Below are 22,329 nucleotides of genomic sequence, written 5' to 3'. Positions count from 1 at the left end.
GCCCATAATTTTAGCAGTAGTCTAGGTAATTCTGACACAGATGATCTAAAGACTGCATTCTGAGAGTAGCTAGTATGTAGACACAAGCCCTTTCTGGGTTACAGTCAGCATCCTTGAGCAGTGAATCAGCCAGGTGTCAGGATTACTGCTTAAGAGTACATAATTCTAGCATTCTAGGTACTGCCTCAGCTTCCACTGGGCCCAGGTATGTGTTTTCAAAGTCCCATGGGCAATCCCAATTTGAAGGGTACAGTTTTAAAGGAGAAGGGTTAGGCCTAAAGTGTCCTACACTTTACTAGCTTTCTGATTTTATGTATTGTTTAATATCTTAGCCTGTATAATGACTGCTACAGAGTTTAGATGAAGCAATGAATGTTAACAGACAGCATGCAATGAATAGTTATTATTGTATTGTACGTGTGTGTGTGTGTGTGTGTGCACATGTAATGTATTCAGAAGTAAAATTGTGATTCACAATTTCAAGAAGAACATATAGAAAAAATACAAATATATCTTTTATTTTTATTCTATAGAAGTAGTAGGTTTGCACACACCAAACATACAATATGCTAATTTTTTAGATTTATTATTTCTAATGAATATGGGTGTTTTGCTGAATGGATATATGTGCAACTACATATATACAGTGCTTGCCAAGACCAGAAGAGGGTGCCAAGATCCCCTGAAGCTGGAATTACTCATGTTTGTAAGTCACCATGTAGGTGCTATGTTATCTACAAGAGCAGCAGGAGCTCTAAACCAAAATGTAATATTCCAAATAACAAAATACATTATAAAACAGAATTAAGATAATGAAAAATTATAAAATTTGTTTTACAATGTTTAATTTTAGTTTAGGTGACCTAATTCTCTTTAATTCACCAAAGATTTCTTTAGCCTATAGGGAAAAAAACAAAAAACAAAACAAAACAAAAATCAAAATGTTAAAGCCATGAACAAAACGCAATTTGAATTTGTCACTTATTATGTAAAATAGGAGCCAAAAATAGAAAATGTATACCTTGGAAAGGAATCTTGGGATGTGATGAAAGAAACCTGAGAATTTCATCATGTAAATATTACTTATAGGGTGTGCATATTCCAGATAAATTATTTACACCTTTCACTTTGTTCTCAAAGGGTTTTTTGTGGCACTCTACAGGTAACCACTGAAGGTCTCATTCAGCACATTAAATAGTGCCCTGTAGTACTGGGGAAATATCTCTACTGATAGCATTCCAAATAATGTGTTTGACTGCTTTCTGTTTTACTGGCCTCTGTAACATTTTGTCTCAAGCTCTTACGGTTTACCCATTCAATGAAGGAAGTATGGGAGTGTGTTTCAGTCACTTCCAAGGCAGTTCTTCTACAGTAGCCTATTTGAATTCTTCAAATAGCCTTGTGAGACTTATGCACATTTATTTTGATTCACTGTTGGGTCCTCTGGATTATTTACTATTAGTTCTGTGTTGTATTTTCATCTCAGAAAACTGGCAGAACTTCCCTGGAAGAGTATAATTCGATTCTATTGCACTTTGCCCAGCTAGCACTTCTCCCATTTGTATTTTACTTATACTGTGGTAATGTCACTATTGACGTCCCACATTTTATTCCTTTCTTCCTTTAGGTGTGTATGCAACATTGACTGTTCTCAAACCAACTTCAACCCTCTCTGCGCTTCTGATGGGAAATCTTATGATAATGCGTGTCAAATCAAAGAAGCATCGTGTCAGAAACAGGAGAAAATTGAAGTCATGTCTCTGGGTCGATGTCAAGGTAATGTTCGTAGCAAAATTTCATATCAAAGAATGTTTTTAGTCTCTGTGCAGAAATGAAAAGTGAAGATAGCTCCTTATTAGGCAGCTATCTCATTTCCGAAAGACAGTTCTGACTCATAATGGATCTCGTAGTCAGCTATAGGATTTGTGTTGATTATAGGTGTTTGAGGGTCCATCAGCAAAGGTGCACGTCTTTTTTTTTTTTTTTTTTCAATATAATGGGACTGTATTGTCACAGTGCCATGAACACAGGAGCCAGAACTCAGAACAAAGCAGCCATTCTCCTGACAAAGGCTAAAGAGGAAGTCTGGGCAAGAACTTAAGAATTGATTAGAAATGTTGGGATTAAAAGTGAATCACACTTTTTATGTACTGACTCAATAGAAATATGTTTGAAAGAAATGCCTTAGAGAGATTGTACTTACTTTTCTTGTATTGAATGTATCTCAGTTACAGTTCTGAACCTTCTTGTCCCAACCCTCAGAAAACCGATACCATTCTATTATTCACACAAACAAACACATGCGCATTGAAAGTCACCTCTCTCTAAGAGCTCAAAACTATAATTGAGGGTTTTGCTGTCATTGTTGGGGCAAACAGCAAACCTTACCTGTAATAAGGTAACGATAACGAAGACACTGTTGGAAGAGTAAATTTGATAATTATGTAGGAAATGGTTAACTGGTTTTTATTGTTAATTTTTTAAAACAGATAACACAACTACAACCACTAAATCTGAAGATGGGCATTATGCAAGAACAGATTATGCAGGTATGTGAATTTTTCTGGTAGTAAAATGGGAGCCTTTGTATGAGCATATTCAGCAATACTGTTTACCATTTGTCTTAACCTGAACATTCCCTGATCTCCTTTCTTAGTTCAAGCTCTTAAATGGGCAAGAGGAAATTTTTACTGAAGCAAATTAGACACACTTTTTATTTTCTTCCATAGTTAAAGCAATTGTCAAAGATGTCAGTAAGATATAATTAAATTGTTTTGACAGTGCAAATGGTACAAATGACAAAACATTTATCAAATTAATGGGCATCAATGGAAATTAATGCAAGGTTTGGCAGTATATTGTAATAAATGCAAATATTCTTGTTTGAATTTTCATAAAAGTCAACAGTTGAAAGCTTGCTGGTCTCTGAAAAGATAGAAATAAATGAGAGCTACAAGTGCTAACATAAGCCACTTCTGCTTCTGCTCCATGCAGAGTTAAAATGGATGCATAATTTATTTTTTAAAGCAACTAGCATGTTTCATTTATTTAGATTCCAGAATGCAGTTTATCAGACATGCAAAGTTATAATCAGTTTTATGTGAAAACATAAATCTTATTTAGTAACTACAGAATTTACTTTGAGTAATAAAAAAAAAAATGCTACCTAATTTAGATCCCCTACAGTGAGAAATGATTGATGGGAATGCAATTGGAATTTTAGCAGATGCCTATAATTTAGGGGAATTTGAGTTAAAAATATAAAAATAAAATTATTAAGCTTTATAAAAGCATTCAAGGAATATTTATTTATTTATTTATTTATTTATTTATTCATTTACTCTTGAAATTTTGAGACAGAATCTCTCTGTGAGCTCTGGCTATTCTGGATATCACAGACATCTGCCTGCTTCTGCCTCCTTAGTGCTGGGGTTGGAGGCATGCCCTACCCTACCCAGTTTCAAGAGATTTTTAAAGGGAACTTTTCATTTAGCTACAAAACGTTTGTAACCAATTTTATAACTAATATTCAAACCAAAGCAATTACTTCTTTTTCTTCAAATATGTACTACCATTCATTCGTATTTCATTATCCCATTTTACTTAATGATAATTATCATTATATATAAACAAATTCCAGGTAATATTTTAATTACTTGCACATACCAGAATGTGGACACAGTATTTTTAACTTTTGTATTTTCAAAGCCTGAAACTATCAGTTATGCAATAGAATAATGTTAGGTCTACTATATATGTATATCATAACCATTCCCAAAACACCTACTAGCGATATTAATGGATGCTCCTTGAGAAGAATAGAGTATTGAAGTATGTTTAAGGGGTGTTACGATAAACAATTTAGCTTCTCCCATCACTCCTCTCAGCTCTCATTTCTGTTATACAATCTTTATAAATATACATGTTTTATGTAAAATAATCTCTAAGAGAATGGGTTCTGGGATTGGTTCCAACCCTTTACAAATTTTTACCAAAATCTGAGGATACTGTAGTCTTTTATATAAAGTGAAGGGATGTTTACATCTTACCGATGTGCATCTTTTCTATGTCTTAAATAATCACTAGATAATTATAACATTTAATAAAACATAAATTCTGTGAAAATAGTTGTGGTATTGTATTGCTCAAGGAATAATGATTTTTAAAATACTCTGTACATATTTTACAAGATGAAACTACATATATTTTGGATCAACAATTAGTTAAATCTATAAATGCAGAGTTCATGGATATGGAAAGCCATTTTATTTTAATTTATTTTATTTTTCTTATTTTACATATCAATCCCAGTTCCCTCTCCCTTCCTCATTTCCTCTCTTCAATGCTCCCATGCCCCTTGACCACCCTCTCCCCCATCCCCCCCAACTCCACATATAGGGTGATGCCTTCCAGGAGAGGTCATCTAAATCTGTCAAGTCATTTGGAGTAGGGACTAGGCCCTCCCTTCTGCCTCTAGGTTAAGGGAGTATCCCTTCATGGGGAATGTGCTCCCAAAATCCTTTTGTGCATCAGTCTCATTATCAGAGAAGGGCATTTATGGTAGCCTTTCCACTGTTGATCAAATTGTTGGGGTCAGCCTTGTAGATCTCTGGATATTTCTCTAGAGTCAGTTTTCTCTTCAAACCTATATTCTCTCTCTCTCTCTCTCTCTCTCTCTCTCTCTCTCTCTCTCTCTCTCTCTCTCTCTCTCTCTCTCTCTCCTCTCTGTCTGTCTCATCTATTCCTCCCCTGACTCAATCTTCCTAGTCCCATGTGCTTTCGTTTCATCCCCTTCTCTTTCTCCTAGCTCCCTCTCCACTCACTGCCCCCCCAATATGCTCAGGAGATCTTGTCCCTTTCCCCTCCTGTGATGGACCTTCTATGAATCTCTTAGAATCCTCCTTGTATCCTAGTGTCTCTGGCAGTGTGAATTATAGGCTGGTGATCCTTTGCTCTATGTCTAAAATCCATATATGAGTGAGTACATACCATGTTCCTCTTTTTGTGACTGGGTTACCTCATTCAGGATGGTTTCTTCAAGTTCCATGCATTTGCCTGGGAATTTCAAGATTCCATGTTTTTCCCCCCGCAGAGTAGTATTCAATTGTGTAAATGTGCCACTTCTTCTTTATCCATTCTTGAGTTGAGGGGCATCTAGGTTGCTTCCATGTCCTTGCTATTACAAATAATGCTGCTATGAACATAGTTAAGCAGATGCCTCCTTAGCGCAGTAGGCAGCGTGTCCATCTCATATTTTAATTTTTCTTAATGGTAATTTCTATTTGTGAAATTTCATATAAATGTAGGTAGTATAATATCATGAGTCTTGATGCAATTGTCTTTAAAAACCAGTAAGAGCAAGTCATGGCTACCTCCCAACTCTCATTCTCTCTATCCTTCCATAATAGATACAAGAATATGTCAGAAACCACAACTGAATTCATAATTTATCACACATATAAAATAGCAATTTTGTTTTTAAAAGACCACAGTACTTTAGCCATCTTTTAAATACACATGACCTCTTATAGTACACAGCATTCATCAAAATTTCTTGAAAAATAACACCTTCCTGTGAAACATTTTGGAAGGCAAGTGTTCCCAAAAGTGCACTGCCCAGATATGCTAATCCATGAAAACTTATTGTAAGTAATAAAACATGACAATGAAATTAATATCTGAAACTACGTGTGCTCTAAAATTTAAATAGAACCAAATATGAATATTATATTTACCATAAACAACTATCTTATTGTATTATTAGCTATTGCTACCACATGCACTTATAATAACTTTATACCTCCTTTGAAAACTAAATTGTTTGAATAAAAGTTGCATTCTATGACTATCTTCTCCCTTGAACTATCCACCACTGAACTTATAAGAAAGTCAAGTCTTTCCCTGGAGATTTTCTTCCTCAACAAAGAGCTTTGAGGTTCTCCAGCAGCCCATGCAATGCCTGTGAATGTACACATCTGTACCAGCAAATACCAACATAGAGCCTGCCAGCCACATTGTCACTCACATTGCACATCACAGTTCAGTTTCAAAGAGAGCAGAGTTGAATTTGATTTCAGACAGTTAAGCTATGAAGTTAATTACCACTGTTTTTAGTTCACTTTGTAGTTTTTATTTTTAATAATATTTTATCCATCCTCATCTTTGAAAATTTCATGTGTTTAAACACTATAGCTTAAAGAAGTCATCTACCATTTCCTTCCTCCACGTCTTCCTGTAACCTATGCCTTGTCATTCTCCCAACTTTACATCCTCCATTTGTCATTGTTATTAAAAACCCCTTGAGTCCAGCTGTTGATGGCTGCTGAGGAAGGGAGAATTAGCTCTCCTTGGAGACAAGATCTTGTTTTCCCATGCCCATCAGTGGCCCCATACCTAAGCACATGTGGGCTGCACAAATTGTTTTCCATCCTAATGTTATCTCCTAATGGACATGTAAAAAAATGACCAGGTCACTCAACATGCTCCAGATTTTTCTAGTTTGACAACAGATTAATCTACTAAATCTCAAAGAAAATCTTGTAACATGAAATGTATAATGTTTGATGGCCAGTAAGCTACCTTATGAGGTCAGGATGCTTGCTGCCAATTCTAATAATCAGAGTTTGATCCCAGGACCACTCAGATGGCAGGATGTATCAACTCTTGCACATTTCCCTTTAACTTCCATCTGCACGCTGGTGCTAGAGGTGCATATGAACACACAGGGACACAAATAAGCACACCAAATAAAGAAAATGTAAAAAAAAAAAATTAAAGGCTATGTTTAAACATACGTGCTTGCTAAAATCCAAATAAAAGATAGTAACAAAAATCAAAAATGTTAATTATGACTGGTAATTCATAGTTAAACGTGAACCAGATACTCTAAACCCTCCTAGAACTGACTTCAGTTACATGTGATATACATGAATATCAATATTCTTATTGAAATACACCATATTGGAAATCCTTTCAATATTTGTGTTTCTCAACATTTCCAAGCTTCAGTACGATTTTCATTTTCCCATGTTTTAGAACATAGAATTTGGAAATGATAAAAGAATCAAATGGAGAATCAGTATGTTTTTGTCCTGATAATTTGTATTTCATATGTTTTAAACTCTCCAAAGGGGGAAAACAGGAACTATGTGACTCACATGCCTAAAAGTTTGTCCTACACTCACAATTAATTTGATGTCACAGCAACTTCCCTTGTTAAACAAATGTCCATGGACTCTCCCACCAGAAGGAAATAGCAATTGTAACTTACTCATTTTTCCAGATGTAACATTAGTACTGTAAGCTAAGGAGCCTTTATCAATCCCTTCTCATTTTTAAACCTACTTCAAAAGCTGTTACAAGAACACTCGTTTCTATATATAAAAGTAGCTATCTTCTTAAAAGCAAGTCTAACTCTCAAAATTAATTTGTTAAACCTCCTTTGTAATAACACCTAAGAGAAAGACTTCTGGCAAGACTGAATTTTAATTTTGGATATAGCAACAAACTAAAAAAAATAATAATATCTAAGACAAAACTAACCTGCAAGAGGCTAGAATGTGTCTACCATGCACAGAAACATGAATTCATGATTCTCTGTAGGCACAAAAATGTAGTCAGCATGAGAAAACTGGGAAAATTTCCAGCATGCAGAATTTCTCTCTGCTTAGGTTGTCTGCAGTCACCTTTCTATCTTCTCTCTCTCTCTCTCTCTCTCTCTCTCTCTCTCTCTCTCTCTCTCTCTCTCTATCTATCTATCTATCTATCTCTTTATCGCTATCTCTCATGAGACCCCAGGCTTATCTGAATCTTGCTTGAATCTAAGGGTTTGTATGTCAGGATTCCAGGTCCAGTGACAAGTCCCTGCCGCAGAAACTGGGCAGGCCAACAGCTATCACTGTCCCCTATCAGCTAAGTCTTAAATCCAGGTCTGTTTTTTCACTACAGAGTCAGAGGCAAAGATTTTCTAAATCACAAAGCTAGGGCTTAATGGCCTCTGCAGATACTAATATTAAACTTCCCCTATGAATACGTAAAATGGTGCAATGTATATATGTGTGTATGCATATATTTGTCCTCACCAAGTTGTGTTTTAAAAGCAAAATGAATTTTGAAAACTGTGCTCTTCTGTATCCAATGTGTATCTGTATCTGTGTCTCCTAATGGATTCCTCTCCTGCTAAGAGTCTGATCAAGCTTCAGAAAACATGGCTGCACATTTTTTTCCAGTATGCTTAATTTTGCAGCTTGTTAGATGTTCAAAAAGACATAAATTTCAACTACTTTACTTTTTATCATCTAGAAAATAAAATGTATTTTATTTTATGGCATCCTATGCCAGTTTCCAAAAAGGATTTGCAGTGTTTTCATAATTAAACTACAGTCAATGGGGGTGTTTAAACAGAGATTGAAAGCATAAAAGCACAACTTCTGGGGAAAAGAAATACATCCGGAGCATGGCTATTACAGTTACAACACTTAGCCCTAAGCTTCCTTGCAACCTGCACAAGAAAGGAATTATGGTATGCCCCAGGTCTCTCTGTATAGCAATGCTGCCCAAGGCTCCACAAAGAGACAGCTCATCTGCCTTGGTCCTGCGAAGGGGAACTGGAGTCTTGAGAAAGTTTATTTACTAAATTCTATAGGGAATATTTAGCACAGATCGTTTTATGAATCATCACTAGAACTCACAAATGGATAGAATCTTCGACAGTTGTGTTTATAAAATATCCCAAGAGACTTTCTGTATACTTAAGAATTTTAAAATGTTTGTATAAATTCTAGGGCACTATTAAGGTTTCTATTGCTGTGAAGAGACACCATCACCACTGTTAGTATTCAGGCATCTGTACTGTCCTGCCCTTAAGGTTCTGACAGATATGCCCTCAGCTGCAGCCACTAAGAGCACCACTTGTGCACATTCACTATGTTCCCCTTTAAAGTAGCCATGTCCACCTCGACACCCCCCCCCATTCCTTTCTCCTTATCTGCCTGTCTCTGTCTTCTTCCCCCCTCTTATTTTCTCTTCTGCTGCTCCTGTCACCAGAGGCCAGTCTTCCCCCTCTCCTCCCCCCCTTTTTATATTCCCTTTCCTGTAATAAAAAAAAAAACCTCTACATGAGCTCTGTTGTATGGTGTCTTTCTCTCTCATGCCACTTTTTAAATTACAACAACCATGACAACTTTTACAAAGGAAAGCATTTGATAGTGGTGATAATTCAGAGGTTCAATCTATCGTCACCATGGTGGGGAGCATGATGGCATACAGGCAAACGTGCTGGGGAAGGAGCTGCTACATGTGGATAAGCAGGCCACAGGAAGTAGACACTGGGCAGTATCTTGAGCATATATGAGACCACAAAACCACCACAGGCAATTTGTATATATATATATATATATATATATATATATATATATATGTGTGTGTGTGTGTGTGTGTGTGTGTGTGTGTGTGTGTGTTATATGTGTGTGTATATATGTATATACACATGTACATACACATATATATGTCAATGATACAGTTTCATTCATGTACATTTCCTAAATGGGAAGGGTAAAATACGACAGGAAAATGATGAGGGAGACTATAAGGAAAATATGTCTAGTCTATTCCCTTGTGTGTGCAGGATAAACAATACTTTTGTAAAAGAACAGGCATAACCTGTGTCAGAGAAAGAATAATTTCAGTGATAGTGTATGTGTGTATGTGGCAAGACAGAGCTCCCTGGTTTTAATGTTGGTCTACGGAAAAGAAACGTTCTGGGCTCTCTGTACCTTCAGAAGAGCCAGAGCCTCCCTTCCTATAACACCAGGTAGAGCCTGCCCATCTTCCTGAGAATTGCTCCATGTCAGTTCACCATCTTTTGTTGTTTTGTGAAGTCCTGAGCTTTAGGAAACATTCACTATTGAAGTGTACCTATCTTTAAACAATAATTGAGATATTATGCACAAATATAAAATGTGGAAGAAAGAATCCCGACTTACAAACGAAACCCTCTCTGTCCTATTAATATCCGATGAACCCATTTTCCACACAAAGGAGAAACTGACATCCTAAAAGAACATCAACACAGCCTAAGTGAATTGTCAAAATAACTTGTTCTCTATAGAAGGCGTTGCATTTTACAAAGCCTTTCCCCACAAATTGTCTCCTTCGGTCTTCACAGCAGAAATGTGAGGAGATATTAGAAGCATCTGACAGGTGAGAAATGGAAGTTCAAAGAGATTAAGTGGAGAGACTTCATGGCAGAGCTGAAGTTCAGGACTGCACTGCTAATTGCAGCAGCTAGCAAGTGTCAACAGTGAGGGACCCTAGAAAAGTTTAACGCCTAATACTCCGGCGCCTTCGAGTGGACATCACACCCTGCACTTAACCTTTTGTAGGTTTCAGATTCAAAACTGTCTTGGCGTGATGTCTCTGCTGCACTGAAATACTGATGTGTTCCATAATCTATATCTCTCCATCCTCTAAGTGCTGTTTTGTGTGATTTTGAAAACTCCCATGCAAGCTAGGGTGATAACTCAGTCAGTAAAGTGTCCACTTTACAAGTGTGAGGACCCGAGTTTGAGCCTCAGAAACCATGTAGACAAAAGTAGATGTGCAGTGGTAAATCCCAGTTCTGCAGAAGTGTAGACAGGAGGAGCATTCTTGAGGCTCACTGACAAACTAACATCCTAGCATACTTGGTGAACCCAGTGAGAGACAAAAAAAAAAAAAAAAAAAAAAAAAAAAACCAAGGCAGGCAGCAGCAGCATCTAAGGCCTAGCAGCTGAAGTTGTCTTTAGACCTCTGCATGCCTTCAAACACAAATGTGCATTCATCCATGAATATGCATGTACATGCACACATGGCTGCGCACACACCACACACACACACACACACACACACACACACACACACACAAACACACACACACCTACCTCCAGTTGCTTCCTGTTTCTTTATACAGTAGAGGACCCAGAGTAGTACTTTCTACCAGTAAACTCATCATTAATTATTTTTTTAAGTCCCTAGCTTCTCTGTGATATTTTGTAGTTTACAAAGATCCATTCCCATCACTCTATTTTAAGCTCAACCCGCTAAAACAAGGTTTCAAATACTAGGAGTAATGCTCATGAGGCTCAGAAAAGCTAAATAGCTGGCCTGGACCTGGCCACAGTGCTTTAATTTTGTTCACCTGCCTGTGCAAATGGGGCACTTGCTTGATTTGCTGAGTATTTGCCTTGATGGCTCTTTTACTCCAGGTATACAAGCATGAATATAAAATGGTTTCATATCATATTTATAGCATGAATTAATTCAGTCATGTGGCAAAAATCTACATTTAAAATGGAAGCTTTTTCCATTTGCTCATGAACACAAGGAATACTTTGCTGGAAAACATCTTATATCTGGGCCAATAATTTGATCTATAAGAAATAAATAGCAGAAAATGTAAGCAGCAGCTTGTAGCACAAATATTGGTATCAGTAGTGAAACAAATAGAAATGTTTGCCCAGTCTGTTAAAGTGCTACTAGACTAGCCTAGAATATTTAAGCCCAGGAAATTAAGTAAGCCATCAAGATTTCTGAGGGGCAGAAGAATATCTCAATTCATGTATTTCCTCCCCTGGGATCTAGATTAGCAGTGCAGTGGAATTCAGTGCTGTGGAATTCAAAAAGCCTTCTATGAACTCTAACTCACAATTTCCCCGCTTCCTCGAGCCTTTGTGATTTCATTGCTTTCTCCCTAAAATCCTGTAGCTGGTCACCTGTAATCTTATATTATGTTCATGGTTATAAGTAAACACAGAAGTGGTATTTGCATTACAGATAAAGGCTTGGGCTGAAAAGTTGCCTTTGGCCCTAAGAGACACTCTGAGAAACTAAGTTTATGCCCCAGTTGGTAAATGCATTCTGCATCATTTATGTGTACTTTTTCCTGTTTGAAATGCCCATTTCTGAGACAGTTTTCCACCTGGAGGTGTTATTTATCCATCTACCTTTCTCTTGAATAAATGTGGGAAGGCTGTTTTGCTCGTGTTTGCTGAAGAATCAGGGAGCACCGAGTTTACACATGGGTCATGCTCTGTTCAGTTGTTTAACCTGGAGCTGATGCTGTAACTTTCTGAACCCATTCTTCTATCTGTGCAATGGAAAGCCTCACTCCAAATACTTGAATTTTGTATTAAAAAACATCATGTAAGCTACTAACAAGAAACTAGTGAGATAGCTGGTACTGTTAATTTGTTTTGGTCTGAAATTGAAAATGAATTTATTTTTATGGGAAAAGACCTACTCTATGGAATATGACCTTCATGATATGTAATCAGAACTTTTAATGAAAATTCACTGTTGATGAATTCAAGAACAGTGGGTTTGCATAAACATTTCTTTCCAAGTCATTCAATTACCATTGTAAAAGCCTTTGGTCAACTTTTCAACTAACAAATACTAAAGTAATATTTATTGATCATTTATTTCTATGCTATGAGCATAATAATATATCTAAATTTTCACACAGCCAATTTTTCTGTTTTCCTAAAACCAACATATTTTATGTATAATATACTTAAATAACAATATGATCACATGACCCTTATGGCCTAAGATTTAAATAACAATTTTGTAGGAAGTATGAAAGAATTGAAAATGATTATATCCATCTGACGATTAAAATTAGTCATTTATAACTCAAGGTATGTGTTTTAAAGACCTACATATTAATTAACAAAGAAAAACTCACATGGAAAGGGTAAACAGGCAAAAATAACAAGAACATAGAAAAGAGGAATGATCTCTGTCAATATAAAATATTTTTCACAAAGACACATCAGGGTACACACGCACACACAACTTTAAGAAGTAAAAATAAATATTTGCAACAAGATCATATAGAAAAGATAAGTCTAGTTAGCCTTGGCAACAAAGCAGAAAATATCTTTGCACTCAAATGCCCTCATATTGTTGGTGTAAATGCCACTACCCAAATGTACCCTTGTCATCTCCAACCCCACCATATCATTTACATTGTTATGACGAACAGTACAAGCATTTATTGAATGTATGAACCTGGAATAGTGGGCATATCCCAATATCTTGGAAAAGATAAATGTTTTCCATAAAATGCTGAGAATGCCCTGAATCTTTTCTGAATGAGTTGAGTAGGCCCCCAAAGTGGGCACCCATCTTAACTAGTACTTAGAAATACATTTCTTGGATCTTGGTGATTCAGCCAAAAGCAAACATAATCACCCCAAAGTATTTTTTTAAGTGCCTGCAAAACTAAATCTTGCATAGAAATCATATTTCCAATTAGTAGTTCATGAGGATAGTTTGTGTCCATCACTTGTTCATGTGAAACAAAGCAAAACAAAACAAAAACAAAAAAAAACATACTTAATTTGAACTCAAATATGATCAAGAGGAATCCAATTTAGGTGCCCAACTCCAGGCATAATGAATGTGGGGCAATGAGCATTAAATTGAAAAAAAAAAAAAAGGATGCTATAATGACCTATAACTATAGTGAGGACTAAATAGGTTAGAATGCCATCTCTGAGTACTGAGGGGCAGGGCTGGAAATATGCAGAGTTTTGGGAAGCAGATGGTGGGACCAGAAAGACCAGCCTCACAAAAGGCAAAACTATGCGTCTAAGAAGTACATGAGCTTCTAGGAGATCGGTCACTGGGGCATGAAAGTGACCATATTGATCAGAGGCAAGCAGGGCTATCAGACTTGCCGACTCAGAAATCTAAACCCTGTATTCACCAAGCATAAACTTCCCTTTTCTGGGGAACTCTCATTAGCCAAACTTACTGTCTTCACATTGATTGTCAGTCACCAGAGGACTTCCCTCTGCTGACTAATTATATGGCTTGTATGAACATCCCAGTAGTAATGAGACTACTCAGTGGGTCTGCGCACACATTCCACAGTGTTGCACATGTTCCTTTGTTATCGGTTTCTACTCTTTTAATGAAATGTGTCTGTAGAGGCATAAGAACAACCGACAGGTGGACTATAGAAACTTATTAACAAGGTGCTTATAATAAGTTGTCCCCATTATCTTCTACAGAGAAAGCCATAGTTACCAAGGCAACCCATCAAAAAAGCTAGAAAGCCATTAACTCCTGCTTGTGTATATGCAAGGCCAGAACTGTATTCTGGATTTGAAACTGTGTTTTCTGCATCTTTGCATGCTTCTCGACTTCTTCCTTCCCATGAATTGATATGTGCCCAGCAAACAACTAATTATAACATTATCCTAAGAAACTACTATATTCATTACAGTCATGACTATCATCATCATCATCATCATCATAGTCATCATTATACTCATTAGGAAAAATACCTCTGAAGTAGTCTCACTTAATTCATTCCAAAACAAACTACAAATTATATGGGCTATCTGTTGTTTAGGACTCTCCATGAAACTATTCTTCAATGATGTGGTTAATCATATTTATTCCTTGATTTCATTTGAATTTTAGAGCAATTAACTTACAGAATGCATTTTGTAGAGGAGACGAGCTTAGCATAGCAGTACAGAAACTTTTCACTTAGTTTTGAAATGCCAGTAGTGGTAAGGCTTATAACTGCCTTATGGGGCTAGGATGTATAAGAATATTCACATTCTATGCGGCCTAGAGTACAGTCCAAGCCAGGTTCTCTGGTTTACCAGGAGAAACAATCCGCCAGCAAGGGCCATTGGTTTGTCAAGGTTCTTTTCATCTCCCTATTTCAACTACATATACATGGTTTTGTTGTTGTTTGTGTTTTGTTTATGTTTGTTTGTTTGGTTGGTTGGTTGGTTTTTTGAGACAGGGTTTCTCTGTGTAACTTTGTAGACCAGGCTGTGCCTCACGAATGCTGGGATTAAAGGCGTATGCCACCACCATGCTGCCATATGCATTTTTAAAATAGCGATTAAGTCATATTAGAAGTGTTTTCACAAAGGGAGGATCTGTCTCTACCAAGACTTATGAGAGTGAGTTTTTTCTTAGAAAGTTGGGCCTCTAGCAGTTTTCTGCTGAAGAGCCTTGTCTACCTTATTGGATCTCTTATCTATCCAGTATTCCTAACTAATGTTTTCTTAACTCAGGGCTCTGTTTTTGCTACTGTTCAAAGCTATGTCACATTTCTGCTCACATTAGATGTTTTGTACAAACTTACACTAAATTGCTGAACTAAACACTGCCTGTTTGGAAGATTTTTTTTTTTAATGATGTTCTCTGAGGAGGCAGCAGCAGCCCTTTCAAAGATTCTGTTTATTATTTGGGCCCTTTCTCATTGTAAATTTTTGTAACAGTTGGTTCATTGAAAGATATTAAAAACCTGCTAGCGATATCCTATTAAAGCATTCAACAGAAATCCTTTTACAAAATGGAAATTGCCATGCTGCTTATGGAACAGAATGTCTGACAGTGTGAGAACACAAATGTTCATGGAACTCCTGAGGTTCAAGAGGTAGGACCTTAAAGATATCTCTGGCATGGCTGAGGCTAGTTACTACTCAACTATACTGTGCCATTTCCCCAAGAAAGGACAGGAATGTGAAATTCTCCTAGGTGGTTCCTGGACAAACATCCTCCTTGAAATTAGGAGCAAACCCTACTGCATCTGTATCTTGTCTCACGTAAGTGAAATAAAGTTATTGGTTTTGCAGCAAGGACAATGAAGGTATTTGTTTTAAAAGACAACTTGGAAAAATAGCAAAGACAACAGGAAATGATAAATGAGCAAGTCTCAGCTGCAGTAATTACTTTAGCAGTGCAACAAATGAGTAAGTTTCTCAGGACCAATATTTTCCATCAGAGTTTGTACCTCGGCCTGCTCTTCGTTGTGACTCTGCTGCTCTCGTTAGTGGGGGGAAATCTCTAAGAAGGAAGAGCTAGAAAATAAGTTGCCTGAGAAGTTTGTGTTTTGAAATGTTTAATACTGCTCTTTGTTACAACGGATTATTTTCTGAAATTTAGAGTTTTGTCTTCTCACTTTTGTTCCCCTTAATGAAGAGCTCTGTACAACACAGAAAGCATTGACTGAGATGGTAGAGTGTTTGACTCTTTCCCTTCCTGTTGCTAAGAGACAGTAATCTGACCAAAGCAACTTGGGGATAAAGGCTTTACTTTAGCTCACAGTTCAGTCTATCAGGATGGGAAGTCAGGAATGGCCTCATTGACAATTAAAATGGGTTTTCCGATAGCAGCTAAGCCAGAACCACAAAAGTTGCCATTTTCCAGATCCTTCTAGATACAGCTAAGTTGACAGTTAAACTAAAATTATCCCTACCTAGCACAAATCCCTGGATTCAATGTCCAGAGCCACAGAAATCAGTCACGTCCTGGACTGCACCTGTAACCCTGGTCATCCTCGGTCACACAGACTATCTGAAACTAACCCAGACTATGTGAGGTCCCTTTAGAAAAAAAGATTAGGTCATTTAAAAAATTGAAGCAATGCTTTTCTGACACAGACACATACTTAATAAAATCTGGCTGGGTGGTTGTGGTACATGCCTTTAATCGCAGCACTCAGGATAGAGAGGCAGGTGGATCTCTATGAGTTCAAAGCCAGCCTGATCTACAGAGCTAGTTTCAGGCTGTTACAAAGAGAAACCCTGACTCGAAATTCCAAAATAAATAAACAAATAAATAAATAAAAGAAATCTACATAGAGAATGTTATTCCCTGCCAGTTGTGATGGTATATGCAAGTAGGATTTGCTGAGTGAGACAAAAGCAAGTTCACAAGTTTGAGTCTAGCCTATGTAATCTGCTGGCATCTGCTAAGATATTTTTCCTTTTCTTTCTGTTTGTTTTTTTTTTTTCTTTTCAAGACAGGGTTTCTCTGTGTAGACCTGGCTGACCTTGAACTCACTATGTAGACTAGGCTGGTCTCAAACTCACAAAGGTCTTCCTGTCCCAGCCTCCCAAGTTCTGGGATTAAAGGCATGTGCCATCAACACCTGTCGAGATATTTTTCTTAAGTATTGTACTCAGTACAAGTTATCAAAAACCTAAGTTTTTTTTTTTTCAATTTAAAGTGCCACATTGTCTAAGGAAGCCCTTGAAATATCTCAGAAATGAAGGCTGTGTATCTTCTGCCCTTTCATATGTTTTAGATATAAGGCAGTTGTACAATGAAACTTTTCTGCAGAGATTTCTCTGACATCTTGTTGTGTATGTTGCTGATACTAGAATGGCATCCCAATTTGGATTAGGTTCCAGAAAGAGGTAATAATCTAAGTTGCATAATACAATTTTATATAGTTCTAAAAAATATTCCTACTGGAGAATTGTCAATTGCCATTTCTATGTATTAGGATATTAATTAGGTAATATAAAAATTTGAGCCTGTTAATCATCAGTGTCTCTTTGTTGAATGTAAAGTCTGTTTTATATTCAAGGTAATTCTCTATGTCCTATTCATTGGCCTAAGTTAATTCAAACTTCATCTTGCAGAAGCATTGAGAGTTGTTTGGGGCAAAATGTTTGTATTATGGCAAAGACATGGAAGAAGAGATCACTATAGTCAACATGCATGGAGTGTTTCACCAACTGAGTAAAATTATGCTAACTAAAAGAAATATTACTTAGCCATTGACAAAAAAAATACAGAATCTTAGTACAATAGTACTAAGTACAATTCAAATCCTAAACTAAAGATGTTAAGAGTATGCTCTTGATGAGACAGGACTCTTCAGTCCCACATTTCAAAATACTGATTTCATCGAGAGATAAGACGAATACATAAACCTTTTCTAGTACTTTAACAAAAGGACTTTAAGTTCAAAGTCTCTTTCTTTCTCTTAGTGTCTTAGCTACACCTCTGTTGTTGTGGTAAGACACCATGACCAAAGGAATTTATAGAAGAAATTGTTTATTTGGAGCTTACAGTTCAGAGGGTGAGTTCAAGATAATCATGGTGGGAAGCATGGCATCAGGAATTGGAGCTGTAGCTGAGTGCTTACATCTTAAGATATAACCACAAGACAAAGAAAAGTAACTATTACTGAGTGTGAGCTTCTGAAATCTCAAATCTTGCCTCCAGTGACACTCCTGCTGCAACAAAGCCACACCTCTTGATGATTCCCAACCAGTTCCATCATCTAAGGCCCAAGCATTTAAATATTTGAGCCTAAGGGAGTCCTTCCCATCATTCTTGGTAAATAAGAAATTCAGCCTAGTCACTGATGTTCATACAGATTACTTCCTTCCCCATTTGCTCATCTAAATGAAACTTTATCCTATTTTAAATTTCTTTAGAGAAATAAATCTCCTAAGTTTTCCTGATCACCTAACCCGTGGTTAATAATCCTTGATTACAAAATGAATATACTTTTTCACTTAAATCATTGTCCATGGACAATTTGTTCCCAAGGGTACCTTTGTTCATTTAAAAGAAAAAAATTGGTAGCTTACTTGCATAGCTCACATTAATTTTACCTACCACAATATTTTCAGTAGAGGGGATGGCTACCTAGGGTTTAGCAGAATACATCTACAGATTATTATTAGACTTTGGATTTAATTTTGAGCCCTGAAATAGCATAGTTGGTTCACTGCTGCATGTGACATTTTAAAAACCTGAGCAAACAGTATTATTCTTGGGAAAGAAAAGCCCTTTCTCGCTAGATTCAGCATTTAGAAACAATATTGAATTGATTTGAATCAGAAGATTGTCTCTGAAAACTCGAAATGAATATAAACATTAGGCAGATGATCTCACCTCTGTCTTCCTGCCTGAGTCCTGTTTTGTTTCTTTTGAGTAGTTGTTAGTATTCATCCAAAGCATGCCTGTGTGCAGATGCATCCCAAAGCCACAGTGCACTCTGCCTTTTGTCAGAGCCCAAGCAGATTGCAGTCCATATCTCAAACTATGCAAGCCCTTGTGCCCAGGGGTAGAATCCCCTTAGTATGATGCCTGATCTAACCAGCCCACGAGGCACCACTGTTTCATGTGTCAGGATCACACATAAATTTTACTGCTGTTTCTACACCCAGCAAACAAACACAGTACTTTTAGATGAATAAAGCTCTCCTGTCTTACCCTTTAGGCAGGATTCTTACATTCCTTGGAATGACAAAGGTTCACATCCCTTTTTGCCCTAGGTGGAAAACATAAAATACTAAGATGCATCATTAATCATGCATCCTGTCTGCTGCAACACTGCCAAGAAAATGATCACCCTCTTACCACCCATCAATATTCCTGACACCTGTCTAAAAGCTCAGGTCATGCATATCCATCTGCCTTTAGAGAAGTGTCAATGTGCAAACATCCCTTCACTATTTTTAGGGTCATGTTAACATTATTCATCACCTAGCTGTCAGTTCATCCAATTTGTCATGTTATGTGGAGCTACCAGTGTCTGTTCCTGGCCATCTCCCCTTTGCATTGTGGTTTTCATAGCATGAGAGCATGAGATGTTTAGAAATTGTCAGAAGAGTACAAGACAGTGGATTCCCACTACAGACCAGTGTCCCTACCAAGAAGTTGCTGTGGCTAATGCATACTCATGTTTAAGAAGAAATACAGACACTTGAGGTCCCTGTGTCCTATTGAAACTTCTACTTCTGTATGTTTTCTAGTCAATGGATGGATTTTTATTTTATAATGAATTTTATTATAAAACACACAGCGATTTTTGACACTGGAATGATTTTTAGGAGGTTAGAATCACACTTAACAAATGAAACAAACCTTCAGAAATTAAGAGGTCAAAGAAAGCTGTTCTGATAAATAAAAGCTGTCACTTCAGAACACCTCAAAACATGCTATACATATATTAAAAATGAAGTAGAAAGGCTGTGAGGAATCCAGTGAGGTGCCAGAAGCTCTGAGGTATCTCAACTGTCACTCAACACACAGCCACACCCTCCAAAGCAGCTTAGTTCAAGCATTAAAGGCATTCCACCGCAGGTGGGAAAGTTTCAGAACCAGGGCTTTACACATCTGTGATTCTAGATACTGCTCTTCAGTGATGCTCACAGTGACCATGGTTGGCCTTGCTTTGGATGTGCAGATGTCAGATGATCTCCAATATTTGTTTCAGGAGTCTGACTTCCTATTTTTCTGTATACTCCTGGCACAGAAAGCCACAGGACGGCATGCTCTATCCTTGCTAATTGTGACCTTCTTTGGGATGTGCTTAAAGATATTAAAACCCTGAAAATTATTGGAAAAGCCCTTTTTCTAGCCTGAGCTCACCAAAATGATAAGTTATAAGCTAGCAGAGTACCAGTTATTTTCAGCCATTACCGAGTGATGTGAGTTCAAGTGTGATGCCCATGAAGTAAGCTGCCTGGTCAGTATATGTTAATGTCTAGGACTATAAAGCAACAGATATGACAAATCTTCTTTTAAGGAGTATGGGATGCAGGCCTCAAAGAAATTGTGATTTTGGTAGCTGTTTGTGTTAATAAAAACATCAAATAATGTCCTTAACCAGTTCTAGCAATTGAACCAAGACCTATATGTGTGTTTATGGTTTGGCCACACCTCTGGTCCCTTATGAGTGAGGGTCTTGGTCTGTCATTGAGACTAATAGTATTCGCTTTGGTGTTATATAAAGACGGCAGTTAGGACCTGAGGAATGACATAGAAAAGCCAAAATGTTGCCATTTTTTCAGTATCAGATACAGCGGGCAGTGAAGAAAAAGGAACATTGTAAAGGTGGGGGGCCGGGCCTTGAAAAGTGGGGAAGCCTTGCAGGGCTGGAGGGTTCTCGGGCTGGCACATACCAGGCTTGCTGCTGCCAAAGCATGACATGAAGGAGAGGGGGAATGGAGCTGAGTGAGAATGATGGTTTAGAGGCCAGTCCGGTCTCCTTCCTTATGTGTAATAAATGTGTGAATGTATCCTTTGGTAGGAGGCTAAAGACTGAGGCCTGTTTTGTTTTTTGTTTTGTTTTAAATAATGCCAGAGAAAGTAAAAAAGGAAAAACCAAACCTGACAGTATAGGGAAGAGGGAAGAATAGAAGAGCAAAGAAGAAAACAGAAGGCAAGACAGATTAGGAAAGGCAGGAATAATGAAGAATGGGTGTTATGTATGACAGAGAGGATGTGTATGTTTACCAGATTCACTGTCTGGCTATGAATGCCAAGAGCAGTCAAGAAAAATGGCTCCTGTGTGATTCACATAAAGAAACCCCACAAGAAAGAGCCCATGTGTGGGCAAATAATGACGCCATCTGATGGGTTTTCCGACACCAGAACATAGAGATCAACCTGAGGGTCTGCAAGGAGCTGGAAATGATGAGTGAACACTCGAGGCAAGGCTACACCTGGAGGTGCCCTGGGCCTGAGAGAAGACAAAGAAAAGATAACCAAGAATTAACCAATAGGGACCCACGAGGGGTAAAATGGAGGCCTGGAACTGACAGCAGCAGGACCCCGAGAAGCTCCTGTCCTGGCCTCCCCATATCCTGCTTCGTGTTTCTGTCCCTAGAGTAAAAATACATGTTCATTTCATTCCGACTTGTGCCTAAACATATCCCTTTTGTTCCCAAACTCGCTCTTCTGTAATTGTGGCTGTAGCTTCCGATTTGCCCTGGCTATTGTCTGTGCTCCCCTCTTTCCCTTCACATCTTTCCGGTCTGCCTGCTGAAACTTCCTCATAGCCCTTTGCCTGTGTCCCACACATTCTGCTAATAGTGTGCTTCATTTTTCACAGTGCGTTTAACATGAACAGAGTCTTGTTTGTGCATTTGCACTCTCGCCTCTTTTATCCCTTGTTCTCTTTAGTCGTCGTTTACATTCCACGAGGGCAGGCAAGTCATCCTGCTGCTCATTATAAATGAGGTGCCTAGAAACATGTCCAGTGTATGACCAACATTCTACAAGGGTTTGATCAAGGCAGTGGTCATTGCTCTAGGAACAGAGCTCTCTCTCTCTCTCTCTGTGCGTGTCTCTCTGTGTGTGTGTGTTTGTGTGTGTTTAAGAATCCCCATGTAATGTCTTCATGTTTTGTTAAAGAAATTTTACCTGTATTAATAACATTTCACAAACTTTTTTTGCAAAGCTACACAAGCAGAGATGTGTAGGTGTGTGTGTGTGTATATATATATATAGATTATAGATACATTTTCACTCCTAAAATAATCTCAATGGATTCCAGTTTGGGAGTTGAATTTCTCATCTCTACTGGACATTTAAAGAACACTTTAAGGACGAACTTTTATAGGAAATTTAATTCCAAACATTGCTTTGGAAGTAATAGGAAGGCTGTTTACTGAAAGGGGAAGAAAGAGACCTTCATATGCAAATGTCTGGCATTTGAAAATGTCATATAGCAACATCTACATATAAATAAGCTGCTCTCTGAATTCCAGGGAAGGGAGACTTTGT

General features: G+C 37.6%; 1 protein-coding gene across 2 annotated transcripts in view; it reads left to right on the top strand.

The window, feature by feature from the left end:
- Tmeff2 (transmembrane protein with EGF like and two follistatin like domains 2) overlaps positions 1 to 22,329 on the top strand; it is a 245,951-nt gene that overhangs the window by 193,054 nt on the left and 30,568 nt on the right. For both annotated transcript variants that reach the window (XM_051190151.1, XM_051190152.1), the window contains exons 6-7: positions 1,628 to 1,776; positions 2,490 to 2,549. In XM_051190151.1, the coding sequence (XP_051046108.1) occupies positions 1,628 to 1,776; positions 2,490 to 2,549 (209 nt within the window). The remainder of the gene's footprint in view (positions 1 to 1,627; positions 1,777 to 2,489; positions 2,550 to 22,329) is intronic.

The sequence above is a fragment of the Phodopus roborovskii genome, unplaced genomic scaffold (genome assembly GCF_943737965.1).
Source record: "Phodopus roborovskii unplaced genomic scaffold, PHOROB, whole genome shotgun sequence".
NCBI lineage: Eukaryota > Metazoa > Chordata > Mammalia > Rodentia > Cricetidae > Phodopus > Phodopus roborovskii.
The sequence above is the reverse complement of the archived record's forward strand: the minus strand, read 5'-3'. Positions and strand labels throughout refer to the sequence as shown.